General features: G+C 34.8%; 1 protein-coding gene across 1 annotated transcript in view; it reads right to left on the bottom strand.

Annotated features, from left to right (window-relative positions):
- Positions 1-17,327, bottom strand: part of LOC149794363 (uncharacterized) — a 116,804-nt gene that overhangs the window by 14,787 nt on the left and 84,690 nt on the right. Inside the window, exons 10-13 of the mRNA XM_089968529.1 lie at positions 14,381-14,642; positions 13,490-13,610; positions 12,203-12,394; positions 1,644-1,755 (exon numbers count right to left, since the gene is read on the bottom strand). Of these exons, the coding sequence (XP_089824655.1) occupies positions 1,644-1,755; positions 12,203-12,394; positions 13,490-13,610; positions 14,381-14,642 (687 nt within the window). The remainder of the gene's footprint in view (positions 1-1,643; positions 1,756-12,202; positions 12,395-13,489; positions 13,611-14,380; positions 14,643-17,327) is intronic.

Here is a 17,327-nt window from a genome sequence, read left to right on the forward strand (position 1 = left end):
GTAATCAGTGTGGTCTTAATGATACAACGCACAACTACCGAAGATTTAAGTATTCCCGAGGCCGAGCTCTTTTATAATTGTATGACAATTGTGCCAGTCATAAATAATAAATGGACAGAAGTGTGTGTGTGTGTGTGTGTGTGTGTGTGTGTGTGTGTGAGTGTGAGTATTTCACCTGCGCAAAATGATGAGAGAGGACAAGATCTACCTATCGTGCAAACAAAATACTTGATTGTATAAAGAAGAACTATGACGCACCCTTAATCTTACCGACGTGAAAAAAAATAATCGAATTGGAACAACAGATGCGAGATAATATTGACATGAGAAATGCACTGATCGTGAAATACAAACGCGGCTGTTTGCTCGTAGATGCTATTTGCGGGCTTGCTGCGGAAGCAACTGTTGGTCGTGGTGTTACTGGAATTACGACAAAATCCACCATTATGAGTGCACCAATCGATACTGTTGTCGGAGCTATATCTATAGTAAGCGTTGTCTCTGGTGGTGTTAGTAAATTAATTTCCATGCGATGCATGCCCGCGTACACATCTATTCCAAATTACTTACAGAGTAGTCTCAATATGTACACAAAATTGTACTCTGATACAATCGAGGATAAAATAATCAGTGCGGCTGAGTTTGAGAATCTGCTGAAGGAAAATGAAAATCAAAGACATTTATGAGCACAAATAATAAACAGCCCTGACTTACAAACAGATAAAGTCAAATTGAAAAAAATGCGATCTTCATGTAGCGTGTGTATATTGATTACTACTACAAACTTGCCTAAGTACATGACTTTCTGCAGGATGTTTTGTTTTCATCCTACAATCACCGCAGAGTTGTAAGAAAGGCAGGTATTTGACTTCCTGACCATCTTTGCTGGCATACCCATCCGGACGAGAATCTACCCGCCAGGACTAAATCATTCGTGTCAACTGTCTGCTTGCCTGTGTGTACGATAAACATTCCAAGTGAATTACCGATAATATTCACGTAAGGGCTAAATAGTCATGGTGGGTAGAGGCGCTGAAGGGTGGAATGGCCGCAAGATGGGCCAGTAAAGCAAAAAACACACAGTTACGTACTACGTATTGTTTTATCTCTTGTTGTAATTTGTTCCGAGTTATTCTACTATGTAGGAGTCCGGAAGTGTTTGAAGATTTTGTGTTAAGTGTTTGTTTTGCTTCCCTGACGATGAGCTTGTTTATCCCAAAATATAGGGGAAACCGTTTTGAATTTGAGCCGTCATCAACTTTGGTGTCTATATATATACATAGTTTAAATTATAAAACTAACTAGTAGTCATATATAAATTAGAACAAGGATAGCATTGTTATATACACACACACACACACACACACACACACACACACACACATATATATATATATATATATATATATATATATATATATATATATATATATATATATATATATATATATATATATATATATATATATATATATATATATATATATGTATGTATGTATGTATGTATGTATGTATGTATGTATGTATGTATGTATAACGACATGCCCACTTATCTACCTACTTATACATATATACATACATCGGTATATGTGATATGCAATTGCAATTATAAATCCATAAAACGTATGTTTTTATGCTTTTACCGATGGCTTGTCTGGTTGTGGTATGCTTATTCTCATTAGCATGGTACAAACAAGTGATGAAATGTTACTGAAAGAATCGCCATTTTTCCCATGATTTGTCCTTTTTCTGCACCTGAAAGTGGTGATACGTAACAATGCTTAGAAATATAAAATAATCATACAAACTTTGGATGGTATGAAAATAAAATATAGGAAACTTATAGAGCAGAAAATGCGTGAAGAAAAACTATAAAATCATCAACAATGAATTCATACTGGAATAAAATGTCAGGCATGTTCTACAACTTTATGAATTGCTTCAAAAACAGAGACATACTCAAATTCCATTTCTCTGAAATCCTAATTTGATGGATATTATTTTGGTTTAGTAAAACGTGTTTATAAGGAGACAAATACAGTGGAATTTGTCTTAAACAGCCACCCGTGAGTAAAACGACCTCGATATAGATAGAACTGTTATTGCAGTTTAGTTATATGATAATATAATTTATGGGACTAAGAAAACAAATAAGGATGTTGAAGACAGGTGAACACTTAAAATAGGTTATTCTTAATGCATGTTTGACTTTACCATTCTAGTGGGACAAAATAGTGCATGCAGGATAGTGGCAAGTATACGGCATGCGATGCAAATAATATGTATATAAACAGTGGGTACTGTCTACACGCCAAATACTTATAAGAAATATATTTTATTGTTCCCGCTACCTGTAGCAGAACGGGTTTATTTCGGACCCTGTTAAAGCGAAAGGTCAATTTTACTTTAGATCTGGATAGATCCGGTCAACTCCAGATTATGATAGTTTTACTGCATATTATGAAAGTGTTAACAAACACATATGGTCAGGAAAATAAGAACAAGTTATGTGTCTTATGTTATTGAGAATTTATTGCACTTTCCATCCCATTAGTATATTACAAACCTGAACAATTCCTACAACGAGAAAAATAATAACATCCTGAACAATTAATGATTTAATAATTCCAGGGGTAGGAAATTTTAAGGTACTAATTGTTTGTGGTGTTAGGCTCTGATATGAGGGACAGATGGGTATAAGTATCCGTGCCTTAGGCCAGGGATGCTCAGGCAAAGTGACCAAAACTTCCACTGGTGTGGCTTTAATACCAATCCGCATAGGAATTGATACGCCTCCTGCATAATCCAATCGGAGATTTGTTTACTAAACAAGGGAAACTGCAAACCAAAAATGAATTTAAAGATAAAAAGGAACAAAAGAAAGAAAAGCTTCCAATATGGCAAACAGAGAAGCAGATTCGACCGAGTTTGTCAGTATGTATTTGAACTTTGACTTTATATCAACAAAACACTGTAACCCTTCCCTACTGCCTACACATAACGAAAACCATCAGAGTACTTATATTACTATTAAGTTAAACAGAAACAAAAGTACACCGCAACAACATATTTCTTATCAATGAAACACTTTAAATATGTGGAAGTGAAAAACTGCATACAAATTTGAATAGAAAAATGGAGTAGACATTTTAAACCGGATAGAAGGAATGATAGCTAATTGAGAAATAGAATGCTTTTTCCATTCAGCAACGAGAAAATTGAGTTGCGTGCTGCAAACAAATGTATAATAAATCATTACCTGATTAACATTCGCGAATAATTTACCGATTAATTCAGATTCCATCTATCCCTGCATATATGCATACTATGCACATGTAACGAATTTATATGTCCTCGTATTTCCTAATAAAGTCATGCAAACACGTTCTTCCCACGCGAGAAGTATGATGGTGCGTAGAATTAAGACACCCTAACGTAATTGAAGGCTATACCGATATGGAATCTTGCCACGCTTCAGATACGTTTCAAAGCATAATCAAAATACGATGTCTTTACATGACATTATATAATCAACTTCATGCATACTTTGTTAAGTACCATCGGCACTCTTTCACGATTGTATTATTAACATGCTTAGTTCTTGTAATATCAGCTGTATTTCGAGTCGCGGTGTCATTTCGGTACCACACGTTCCAGTGTGGAGGTATTGAAATCATGTCACCAGGCGGTACGAGTCCAGGGTTTTGATTGGTTGATTGAGTTTTCCTTATCTATTTGTATACGCAGACGTCTGCAACAACTGGTCGGGGCTGATTGAACACTGAATACTGATATAGTAGTTATCATAAAGGAAAAACACTAAACAATGATTATGCAATGCTATAGGTATTATTGAGTAAAGAGCCAATAGCAATAATACTATACTTTATCCGGTTTCGGAACACATTCAAACGTATTATATATCCTCATCTTAACTTATCATCATGTTATATCCACTCGTCGGTAAAATCCCCAGAGTAGATATACAACTTTGTGTGTTGGAAACTCAGGTAAGGTAAATCACTAACCCTACAATCCACTAGCATGAGATGTTTTGTTATGAATAAATTGTCTTGAAAAGTAGTCATTGTATGCCCCAAATACCCTTCTCCAGTAGCGGTTACGTGTCAGTACCCATAGATGGGTAACTTTATACACATAAGATATGATTGTATTCTGGATGAGCCTGGTCGCAAAGTTTGTGTAATTCATCTATTACATTTTATTTCATCCGACCTTGGATTCTGTTTGGTCAAGTACTAGTCTGGGATGAACCTGTTTGTAAAAACGTTGATCTTATGTAGATAAAGAACACGTTACAGGCATATCTCCTTATCTATATGTATGAAGTTGTAGCACTTGCTAAACTAGTTACATGTGCGCAAGGTAACTGTCCATCAGATAATCAATCTTTCACTTGGCTATGGGTAGGAATTACTTATATATATATATATATATATATATATATATATATATATATATATATATATATATATATATATACACACACACACACACACACACATATATATATATATATATATATATATATATATATATATATATATATATATATATATATATATATATATATATATATATATATATATCCAGATGACCTTTTGTAGTATCTTGGTGAAAAATAGGAAAAATACACTTCCCGAGGAATCGATTCTTAATTGATTCTTTAAAAAGACTTGAAAAAGAAACTGATAAATAACTGACAGGGTTCTGAAATAAAGGTAGAGTGTATATTACGAAAAATCACGTTACGAGTCATTAATAAAATTTGAAGATTCATCTAACAGTGATGGAAATCAAGAAAGATACATAAAAATAGCTATCCTGAACAGCAACCATGGCTGAAGTAAGAGATTTAGCGAATTTAACTGAAATTTGCGAAAATTAGACTCATCAATTCGGAAAGGACCTTTTTCAATTTGAAGACTATTTCTGTGTTCAGACGGATAATGAGAAAGCGAAGAAATAACAAATGTTATTATTTTCAGATACGACAACAGTTTGCAAATATCTATCACTTGCCATGGAGAACAATGATGAGCTATACAGATAGTTGATTTACAGGTTATAATACACAAAACTGAAAAGATAATGTGGTGAAAGAATCAAACTACTGACACCTGATACAAATACATTATTGGTTTATATTAAGAAATTAACTGTACATAATGGCGTTAAGTTTTTCTACACTAGTGAATATTCATCGCCATTCTGCTTAACATGCCACAAATGACTCAAAATAAATCAGGTCTTCTGAAAAATGAGTTAAATGACACCAAACAGACAGTTTGGTGCGTTGAATTATAGGTTTGTTCACACATGAATTACAAGAAAGTTTGAGAGGACTTACAAAATGTGTACTTAATAGGCAGGTACTAACATTGCTTATTCGCTTACAAACAAAACTACCTGCCAGTTATTTTCTCAGGTTAAATATGGCTACAACCAGCAATGTAGTTTTGCGTATGCTTGCCGACAAGATGTTTTTGGATTGCAACATAAGCACTTACCTTACTGTGGCGTGAAAACCTTAAACTGAAAGGGAAGGCTGACCTCGTCATACGTTTGTATCTGATATCCTGTTAACATTTATCTTCTGCCTCTGACTGTTTTATAGACTGAAATTGAGTGCTTCTCTTGATACACCCTCCCACTGCATTCTTATCTTTATTTAAATAAATACAACCAAGCCATTGTATTTGAGTTGAATAGTCTGCACAGAGTTGCAAGTTTGCACAATCAGCCATACATATATCTTTAAATATTATCTATAAAAGCTAGGATAAGTAGGCCCAATTGAATCTTATCATGATTCCCACCGTTGTGAGCCACATTGTATTGGTTTCTTCATACACGTAGATATAACCCATAATTACACATCTATCAGCGTTTCATTTGTATATGTGAATAACCACTTAATACTGTATTTTGTTCCACGGAAGATGGGTAGATGATAATGAAGGGATTGAAAAACTTTCTATTCAATTTCTATCACATATAGTCCAAAGCAACGTTAAACAAGTGGTTGCTCCATAAAGATTGTGTGGAGTATATTTGAGTTCAGATTTATGGACGTGTAAAGGAGAATTTTAATTAATTGCTTTGAATGTTATCGTGACCATCTGAAACGAAATAGATAAATATTTTGTGAGCATCAACATTTTCAAATCTGTAATTTTGAAAATGGATACCTTGCTGTGCAATGGCTAATTTAAGACCTCTACCATATACTTTGTTATCTAAAGCACTATTCTAGTCCAGATACAATGAATAGCAGTGAAGAAATTATTAACACTTAAGGTGCTTGTTTCTGTGCATTTTTGTTGTTTATTAAAATGCTTCTGTAATTTGTTGATACAGTTAAAAGCTTAGGGAAGGAAACATGTTTGAAAGACGTTCTTTCATCAAATAGATAGTCCATATTGCCAAATTGTAAGCATTTTGGGGTCACTTTTACTGTTCTTTTCATACAAGTATACTTTAAGTTCATTCTGGAAGAAACAAAAGTGATGTCAGTTACCTGTATATAGGTTGGTATTTTGATGATTCTTTCTCTCGTGATGTAATCGTAGAAGAAGACTTGTTCATTTTTTAAACTCCCCATTCACCGATTCATCAATTGATCTAGGTAATCATATCATACTAGAGGCAACAACGTAAAACATATGTATTCCTGTCTACCATCTACTATCACTTAAATAGCATTTCCAAGTGTAATCTTAGATCTCGATTCTTGAGAAAAAGCACATAAATACACTGGATAATGATATATTTGTATCTGAAAATCATGTGGTACATGACTTCTTTCCATGCACAATACACTGTATTGAATCCATATCATCATTGTGCGTTTTACTAGGCCCTGATATTGATTTACTCAATATGTCACTCATTGACCTTTGGCTGTGAGCATATTTTGTACAACAAAATGATTGTATGATAAAATAGTGTTATTAAAAAGGCTCATTACCAACGAGCAATAAAGGTAAAAAATCACAACAACTTATATGGTGAAAATATGTGAAGATTCCCGGTCAACAGGCGATGTAAATGGTGCATATAAAGGGTAATCAGATAAATTAAAATAAATCAGAGTAATTAAATGTAACAAACGTCGATAGAAAATACTCAAAAGAATTAGAGATGTTCACAATCTATATTGTACATAAATAACCATGCCTTCAAGAATTTTAAAGTACAAATCAAGTCCAAAAAGTTCCTTCTTGTGCTGAACGTTGTAGTAATGATCGTATGTATGTTGGAGATTGAAACAATTTATAATCAAGTGCTTCATGGTGAAGGGCAAATTGCAAGAAATGTAGCCAGGTGGGTCTACCTCCTTCAAAATGTAGAAGTGGGTTTCTATACATATGACTAATTCTAACCTTTGCAATGACTAACTCGTCCCTACTGATGGTTATGTACGCAGGAGGCTATTCGCCTAAGGTAGCTTTTATCACACTGAGCTTGTTATTGACAGCATCATTCCACTATGCCTTCCACTTAATAAATAAGGATTTTTTATACCAGGTTTAAAATCAGTGTATGGTATTTTAAAATCATATGGTTGCAGAGATTGGTCTATTTTGGCAGCGCGGTTTGCTTTTCTTTACCAACATTAACTACATGACTCAGTAACGAATATTATGCTATATTGTGAGAGGTACACAGCTCAGTAGGTTTGATGGTAATATTGGAAAAAGTGGGTTTTCCAACAATCCAATGTCTTTTTAGATTAAAATAGACTTAATTTTGATATATTTCAGGTCAAGGTCTAGTGCGATTTTTTTCGGCTGCAAATATTAATGCATCATGTGGCAAGCAAAATTTATGATATTATGTCCAGTAATAAAGACTTTAGCAGCCTTTTTCTCTTCCTTTGATCCATCGGGGTAAAGTATTGAATAATTTGTAAATTTTGATCCTTATATGGTTTATAAAATGTGCATGCATTTGTATTGGATTTGTTAACGTCATGCAGCGTAAAAATACTTCGATTTGTTTAAGAAGCCAGGTAAGTGTTACAAATGCAAAAGACATTTTGGAGTTTCAAATGTCAAGTTTTGTATCGCAGGTGCACATTTCAAGTCTCACCAGATGATCGTTAGAACTACGGCCATATAGAATGCCACTTTGGCAATAATATATTACATTTTCTGTCTGATAATACCAAACAAACCTTGCATCGATCGTCAGTTTTACATGCATTTCTCATCAAGGCATGGGGAGGTATTTGATAGGATCTATGCTATTTCTATCTGGTTTGAGAAGATGTATTACTGTAGCTTCTTTCCATGTTGTTGGTATATTAACCATAGTCCGTAAATCAATGGAAATTTTCATAAAGAGCCATTGATGATGGTTCTGGTGTGTGTTTTAAAAGCTGGTAACGTATTTCGTCAGACCCACCGGATGTATCACAAGCATTTTTAAAAGCTTCGATAAGTTCCAAAAGTGAAAACGGTTGATTATAACTGTCTGAATTATTTTGTTGTATATTTTAAATTTATCTTGTCTTTTGGACTTTTCAGCCTCCTAAAAACTACCAAATAATTAGATGATGAAGAATGCTTAGACAAGCTACCTGAGTGTATGTCATGTTGGGAGTTGTAGTTTTCATTGTTTAATTTTAGATGTTAGAAAAGGTTGATTTTGTCCCAAACATACCGCGTTTAAAGTAAGAACTTAGTTTCTTCATCATGCTCCTTTCCATTATGCAATTGAACGGCGAGCTTTATCACGAAATATGAGGTATCTAATCAAATGTCCCTGCGTCGGACTACTGTTAAAATTTATCAGTGCCTCTCAGCGTTGTCTAACTGCGCTTTTACAATCTTTAGTGAACCGTGGTTTTGGGGACCTTGTAGAGTTAGATGAGGTATGATGAATGGAGTATCTTGTAATAGAGATGTAAATGAGGAGGATTATTAACGCTTACAAAGATATCTGTGTTGTTGCAAAGTGTTTCAAAACTTGGCCTAGTCGGCCTTCTTTACATTTTAGTGTGGAATTGGCTCATCGGTTGTAAGGTTAATTATCTTTAGAGGGATTGGAAAGTGATCACTACCGTGAAAGTCATTGGCAATCTCCCAAGCATAATTCGAAGTCAGAGAATGGGAACAAATTGTCAGTTCTATACACGTATATGTACCTATTCCAGGATGTGAGTATATTGGCGATTTGGTGTTATATAGACACAACATTTGTCCGGAAATGAACTCTTTTCCTTTTTGCCTTTGTCATTTGTGTACATCGAGCTACATAAAATAATATGGGCATTGAAATCCCGAACAGAAGAAATGGGGTTGGCAGGTGTTGAATGAGTAAGTCTAATTTATTTATTAGCAAGTTGGTGTTTGGTGTCATATAAATGGAACAAAATGTAATCACTTGATGAACAGCAATGCTTACAGCAATGACTTGTAAATCTATGTTTAAAGAAATGGTATTATGAGAAGCCTTATAGCTCAGAAGAGAAAAGGCTTCTCCTGATCCCTGCAAACATTTTTCGAGTAAGTGAATCACATTTAATAATTGTTAGGTGGGATGATGTGCGTATCGTTTAAAAGGTTTCCTGCAGACACAGTACTCCAGGATCATTTTCACTTAAAAGCATAAGGATAGTGTTGAAGTTGGATTGACGTCCTCAACAGTTCCTCTGTACCATGGTGTTCTCCATTATAAACTAAAAGAATGGTCGGTGCCGTAATTAGATTAGACCTTTCGAGAAGGAACACTTCTATATGCTTATTTATTTGGAGGAAGTACAGGGTTAAATATTTTGTTTGTAGGTCTGGAGCTGACTTAAGTAAACAGAGTAGTAGATCATGGGCTGAATCTCCGTTTGAACAAGGTTTGGGTTTCTAAATCATATTCCTCTTGTCAATAGTCTAGTATTGTAACTCTGAGATTTAAATAGCTCTTCATTTTCATTATTCTGAGAAGTATGCAAACATGCCATAGTGTATTTCAGTGTCATTAATTTGGTTTAGGAACTGTATAGACATTTGGCTTTGTAAGATCCGTAAACTGTCTCAGATTCGATTAATCCATTTATAATTCCCTGGCTATTGAATCCCAACAATTTAGTGTTGTAAATTGCTTTGTTCAATGGACATTTGTTACTCCGAGTGAGCTATCGTTTGTGTTGCTTTAATCTGCTTACATTTTTCTATTGTTCACTCTGTACATTTTGAGTTTCTAATAACAATCTGTAACTACGACTATATGTCATCAATATTGTTAAAGAGATTAATGTGGTAGCTTTGCGTATCAATTTATCCATACTATTATAGGCAATGATGTTCATGTTTCGTCATATTTCAAAACAATTTCTTAAGGAATCAATTTTTGTTTAAAGCGTTTGAAGCAATTCCTATGACTATTGTGCTAAACCAAACATTGAATGGTACAACCATAACTAGCTATTTCAGGATGGACAATACAGCTGCCGAAATACATTTATCAGCTAAAACTATTTCTGTTGCTTTTTATAGCATTCTGTATTTTTTCTCAGGCCTTTGTAGTGTTTGATCTCATTCAACTAATATTTTAAATATATGTAACTTGTTTAATACCTGATGCTGTTGTTTCACTCATCTGATACATTTTTAAATTAATAGAAAAAGCTTCCATGAAAACATTTGTTAGGTCAAAATCCATTGCAATCTGTGATCTGTGAATCTATTGAGCATTGGGCAAAAAACGCGTAAATTATCAGCTTGTCGCCTTCTTCAATGTTCATTTTTGATGACTGACCAATTGTAGGTATTAAAAGATTTTTGAAAATCATGCTGCATTTAACATTAACAGCAGAGCCTAATATCATATGGTAAGTTCTTCTGATGACGCACTGTCCTTCGCTGGATATGTTATTTAGGTAACCCAAACATTCAGCCAACTAGAAAACATACTTAATGTTCTGTTAATAGGGTATGGTTTTTATTTTGACCTCAATTATACGGTGTTAAGAATTTGTGAGATAAACGTTCATGCGTCATCAGGTAGTCAGTAGTGAACAGGCTGAATGAAAATCAATAATCAGCTTTTCCAGTTCTTCAATTCCATTACTGATGGTGAATCAACTGTAAACGTAACCACGTTTTTTACGCATTATGTGTGCAACTGACAAAATATTTAAAAAATGCGTTGTGCATTGTGTTGATCAAGTTTAATGCTTTGCGCGACATGTTTGCCAGCTGGAGAACAGACATGTAACAAATCTCACATTGTACTGTATGACACTGTCTTGGCTGGATTTTAATTCTGTATGCTTTATATGATTGAGACTTCTTATTTTCATCATTTGTACCACTGTGTTGTGACGTTTTGAACTGACATTACCTTATGACTGAATGAGTAAGATTTCCACAAACAGCTACTTCACCACCTATCAAATAATAGATTGTGTTGTTTGAAAACATTTTCTTTGTTTAAAGATGGGGAGTTTTATGAAGAGTTTCAAAATCTGATTCCTTTTTAAACGTTCAGTTTCTGTGCTTTTAAACGCTTCTGAATATTTGCAAATTGCCTAATAAGTTCAACTGTACAATCATATTTTGTCATTTGTGAAATTAATTCTTCTGCGTTTTTGCTTACCTTGATGTGATTGTTCTCACCTTCCATTTATTTTGTTATTAAATTTGGAAGATAGATTAACCTGAGTTTCAGATGTTCATGTTTCCTATTGTAAATGTTTCTATTTTGTTTATATGCAGTAGTTGTAATGTAAGTAATTAGTAATTTATTTTATTTTATCAGCTGTTTATAGGTACGCCCAAATGAAGAAATCTTTTTAAAATCGAAGTAGTGTTTCACCTCTCTCGTATATTATCTACCAACATCTTTTATAGATTTCTGAATTATGTATACAAGATTATGATGGGGTTTTTTTTGCATTTTTCTTTGAAAAGGAGGGGCAAAGTAACACGCAAAAGCGACATGCTGTGTGTCATGTAACAACAGATATATCTGAAAAGTTTGTTATTATGACTACCGATTCTGTAATATATAAAAATACAATTCTATTATTTTTTAGTCATGTTTGTACTATTTGTGACACCATACTGTGCACAAGATCTGGAGCCTTTGCAATTAAATATTTTTCAACTATAAAGAGTTAACGATGGATAGAATATTACCAACAGTAAATAGCATGAAATACAAGTTATGACAAACTAACCATTCCATGTTGATGTCTCTAGTTTTTCCTTCAGTGGGGAAGCTTCCAATGTCCAAACGTCTGTATTTCAAGACTAGTGGCCCTACCAGGGCATCGGCGTTCTTCTCTGCTATTATTTTCAATGTGCCAGGCAAGGATTGTTCAATGTGAACATCCAGTAATGGGCATACGAATCGGTATGTTGATACCAATCTAGAGAAGGAAAATACAGAAAAGGTATTATTTTTAAACTTAGGAATATTTCAAAGTTTGGGCCTACCTGATTAATGTCATTTTCCTAAAGATTATGTACTTGAAATTACTTTTAAGACCTACCCTTGAGTATGACCGTATGAGGTTCAGAAAACTAAATTCTTTACACAGTCATATTGGTATTAAAGGTAATGAAAAGCAGACCACGCTGCTAAAGTTGCCCTATCTACCACTGGATTTTAAATATCGTACACTATTAAAATTCTTGTATCAAAAAGTCGTTACTGTACTTAGTAAGTGGCAGGTATCATCAAATGATGCTGTGACTAAAAAACTACATATAAGTCAGTGGCAGGTATCATCAAATGATGCAGTGACTAAAAGGCTACATATAATTAAATCAACACTAGATGACTGGGCACCTTTCTGCAGAAACATCTATAGGGACTAGTTAGTTGTTGCAAGACTTAGAATCGGTCATGCTTCTAGAACTCACTCCTAGACACTAAAAGGCGAAGATCAGCCTGAGTGCCTTTCTTGCAATGAACCCTTCACTGTGAAGCACTTTATTACAGATTGTTTTGATCTCCAACCTACACACGAACCTTACGACAATATTCAACACAAGAAGGAGCATTTTGATTTGCAAATATGTATTACGTTCAAAATTTCCTGAAAGAAGTAAACATCTATTTAAGAATATAATATTTGTGCTATTTCTGGACATATGTACTGTCATCCTTCCTAATCACCTTTTATATATAATAATTCACTGAGTCACTATTTACATTCACTGTTGATCAGGATTCATATAATACCCTCACCAGGAAATCGCTTTTGTTTTCATTGTTTTATTTTATTATCGCTGGACAGTAATAAACATTTTATCAGCTACAAAAATTCAAGCATGGAACCTTTTCTATGGTGCTAAATAGCCTCACAATGCTGAAGCGCCATAAAACTAAAATCAATCAGTCAATCAATCTGTGTTGTTATATATTGTATTTTCAGTGATTTAATGTCATATCATATTAAGCATTTTACACACATTTCATCTTTTAGACACAACCACAGAACATGTATTACTTGACTTACTTCTCACATTTTAGTAACACTTCGGTTGCATCTGAACCAAGTTCAACCCTGAAAGTGGAAGACGGCTTGAGGCTGTTTTGTAGATTCAAGTGCATTTCGTATCTGTCCCGAAACTCCTTTACTGTCAAGACAGGAAACAAACATGTGATCAAAGACAAAGCAAAGGACAAAATCCAGATTAGCTAGAGGTCTTTTCTGACCCAGATTATAGCTATTTGTACATAACTATACAGTTTTATGATACATGTATGTGCACACAATCTTGTATTAATAAACATTACAGGGAATAGCGGTTTATATATTTTAAAACGTTTTCCACAAAGCAATGGATAAATCCTAAATGTTTCACGTACACTGCAAACCTTGTATTTGTTCTTAGTGAAACGGCTGCATTAAGAACCATTCTTTTCAGAAAAAAAACTCGTAATGATATGTGGTTTGAATATAAAATCATGTCCTGAGTAACCTAACATTTCTGATCTTGCAATTAGTTTTGCCAGTCTCGTCAACAGCAAGTAAAATTTTGGAATCTAGTGGAATGGATGTATCAAATAAAGAGCAGATCTTCTATTAAGCACGTGTAAAGACAGCGACTGAGGAACACAAACATAGTAATGTGGTGCGCTAGGAAAATGTATCCCAGAATAGTTTGTATATTTGGGACGTAATTGTCTTTATTCGTGGATCTGTCATTGTTGAATCTATATCAGATGTGAGGTAGATTCTCTGCCTAACGAAATATGATTTACTCAGTATTTGATGCACTTGTATTTTAAACAATTCTCATGAAAATAAGACACAAATTCACTACATCGTCCAATTAACATATAAAGACGGGATTGAAATGTTGTTTCAAGAAAGATGAGAATATATATATATCTTAAATACAACCTGAAATAGTATCTGCCAGACATTTTCTGCTGTCCATTACTGAGACTGGCTTGGTGGAAATTGGCATGCGATCTATCTTCTTCAAGCGCCCATCATTCTTAATATTCTTGGATTCAAATATTGTACTAAATCTTGAATATATTTTTATACTGGCTGAATTTCCCAAGGCAGACCACACATTGGACGATAACAAGAATGTGATCTTTCCTGTCATTTCGTAGGCTATCGAGGTGATGAGATACCATGGCTGTGGTGGCACCGTCTATACAAAAAACATAGATCGACAGATACATACAAACATATAGACATACTGTAGTGTAAGCCTTAATCTTACTAGCTTTGAAATATCACTTAACAGTAAAAGTAATCAAATATCCCACACTGGACTAGAACTGATACACACCAACAGCTGGTTTATGTTATACATTCACTAAGGTTTAAGTTCCATGGGAAATATACGCTCAGGGCAGACTTTACTCCCCTTCCAAGCTGTATTGATGTCTTGTATTTAATAAATACTATTGAACGACTTCTGCAGTTATTCTTAAAAAATAAATAACATTACATGGTGGCAGCGGTAAAAACACAGGATTAAAATTATCAGAGTTGAAAAATGGCTTCATTTCAAGTTACAAATCCGGACAAATTTGACTTTTCGAGACCTGATACTTGGAAAAAGTGGTTTCAGTGCTTTGAACGCTTTCGTCAAGCGTCTGGACTTAGTGAAAACGAGGAAGAAATTCAAGTGAATACGTTGATTTATTCCATGGGAAGTGAGGATGATGACATTTTGTCTTCGTTCAACCTGATAGTGGAAGATCAAAAGAAGTGGAAGCCCGAGACAGATAGATTCATGCGATATTTCATTCCAAAGAGGAATGTAATTTTTGAAAGGGCAAAATTTAATCAAAGAAAACAGGAAGAGGGAGAAACAGTGGACAGTTTTGTTACAGCTATCTATGTGTTAGCAGATAATTGTAATTTCGGGCCAGTACATGATGAAATGATCAGAGATCGACTTGTAGTTGGACTGCGAGATTCAAAACTGTCAGAAAAATTGCAGTTAGATGCAAATCTAACTCTAGAGTCTGCCGTTAGTCAAGCTCGTCAAAATGAGGCTGTGAAAAAGCAACAAACAACGATACGAGCAAGTGGAGAACGAATGTCTGAAATGGATGCAGTAAAATCGTCTTCGCTGAAATATGGGAAACAGAAACATAAAATCCCAAATGTTCAACAAAATAATGTCAACAGAAAAGGATGCATGAGATGTGGAAAGAAAGTTTATCATTCTCGAGACCAATGTCCAGCAAAAGAAACAGAATGCTACAAGTGTAAGCAAAGAGGACACTATGCAAAATGCTGTCTGCCAAAGTCAACAGATCGCACAATAGAATCAAGAGCGGAATCTGGATTTCTAGGGACTATTAGCTCAAAGAAGGGTGAGCCGTGGATAACGCGTGTGAGATTGAACAACACTTCACTTGTATTCAAGACTGATACTGTAGCTGATTTGACTGTAATTCCTGAGAGAGATTTACGAAAAATCGGAGACCAAAAACTATCAAAGTCTGATCGAAAACTGTATGGACCTGGAAACTCTGAACTTAAAGTGCTGAGAAAATTTACATGTGGTCTGGAATCAAACAATGCATTCAGTGTACAAGACATATTTGTTGTCAAGGGACTGAATCAGGCACTCTTGGGCAGGCCCGCGATTCAGGCTCTCAAGATTATTGAACAGGTAAATATATCCTCAGTAAATGCCTCAGATAAAAACTCACAAAATGAAAACAAAATTCACGATAAATCCCTAAATTTAGATAGGGATTATTGCGAGAAATTTCCAAATTTGTTTAAAGGTCTAGGGAAAACAAAACGGTTCTACAACATATCTCTGGACAAAAATGCCAAACCTTATGCCTTATCTACCCCAAGAAAGGTTTCTATCCGTTTATTGAATAAAGTTCAAGAGGAGTTGGATAGAATGGAAAAAATGGGTGTTATTTCTAAAGTAGATGAGCCCACCGAGTGGTGCGCGGCAATGGTTGTTTTTCCGAAACCAAACGGTACGGTAAGAATTTGCGTGAATCTAACTAAACTGAATGAATCGGTTAAAAGAGAAAACCACCCACTACCATCAGTTGAAGAATCCCTTGCAAAACTAGCAGGAGCAAAGTTTTTCACCAAACTTGATGCAATCTCAGGTTTTTGGCAGATAAACCTGTCAGAAGATTCACGCCGCCTTACAACTTTCATTACTCCTTTTGGTAGGTTTTATTTTAATCGCCTTCCATTCGGAATCAGTTCTGCGCCTGAATTTTTTTCAGAAAAGGATGTCAGAAACTCTGGAGCGACTTGACGAACACTCTGTCACAAGGACGATGTTCTTGTTTTTGGGGAAACGCAGAACAGCATGACGAAAGACTAGAAATGGTCATGAAATCAATTGAAAAGGCCGGCGTCACTTTGAACGCTGAAAAGTGTGGAATTTTCGAGACCATCCATAAGGTTTCTTGGGCATGTTGTTGACGAAAATGATTGCCGACCTGATCCAGAAAAAGTCAAAGCTGTAACTGAAATGGAAACACTGAAATGCGTAACAGATATACGACGATTTCTCGGTATGGCAAACCAACTTGGCAAATTTAGTCCAAATTTGGCAGAAAAATCAAGACCATTACGTGAGCTTTTGAAAGGTAAAAACTCGTGGACTTGGGGTCCAGATTAATAACAAACTTTTAGAGATATCAAGCAAGAAATGATATCTTCACCAACTTTAACACATTATGATACAAATAGAAAAATAGTTGTTTCTGCAGATGCATCTTCATTTGGACTAGGTGCTGTGCTACGGCAGAAGCACAGTAGCACTCTGAGACCGGTGGCGTTCGCATCACGAGGTATGTCAGAATCTGAGCAACGCTATGCTCAAACAGAAAAAGAG

This window comes from Sinohyriopsis cumingii, chromosome 8 (genome assembly GCF_028554795.1).
Source record: "Sinohyriopsis cumingii isolate HCF-2022 chromosome 8, ASM2855479v2, whole genome shotgun sequence".
Taxonomy (NCBI): domain Eukaryota; kingdom Metazoa; phylum Mollusca; class Bivalvia; order Unionida; family Unionidae; genus Sinohyriopsis; species Sinohyriopsis cumingii.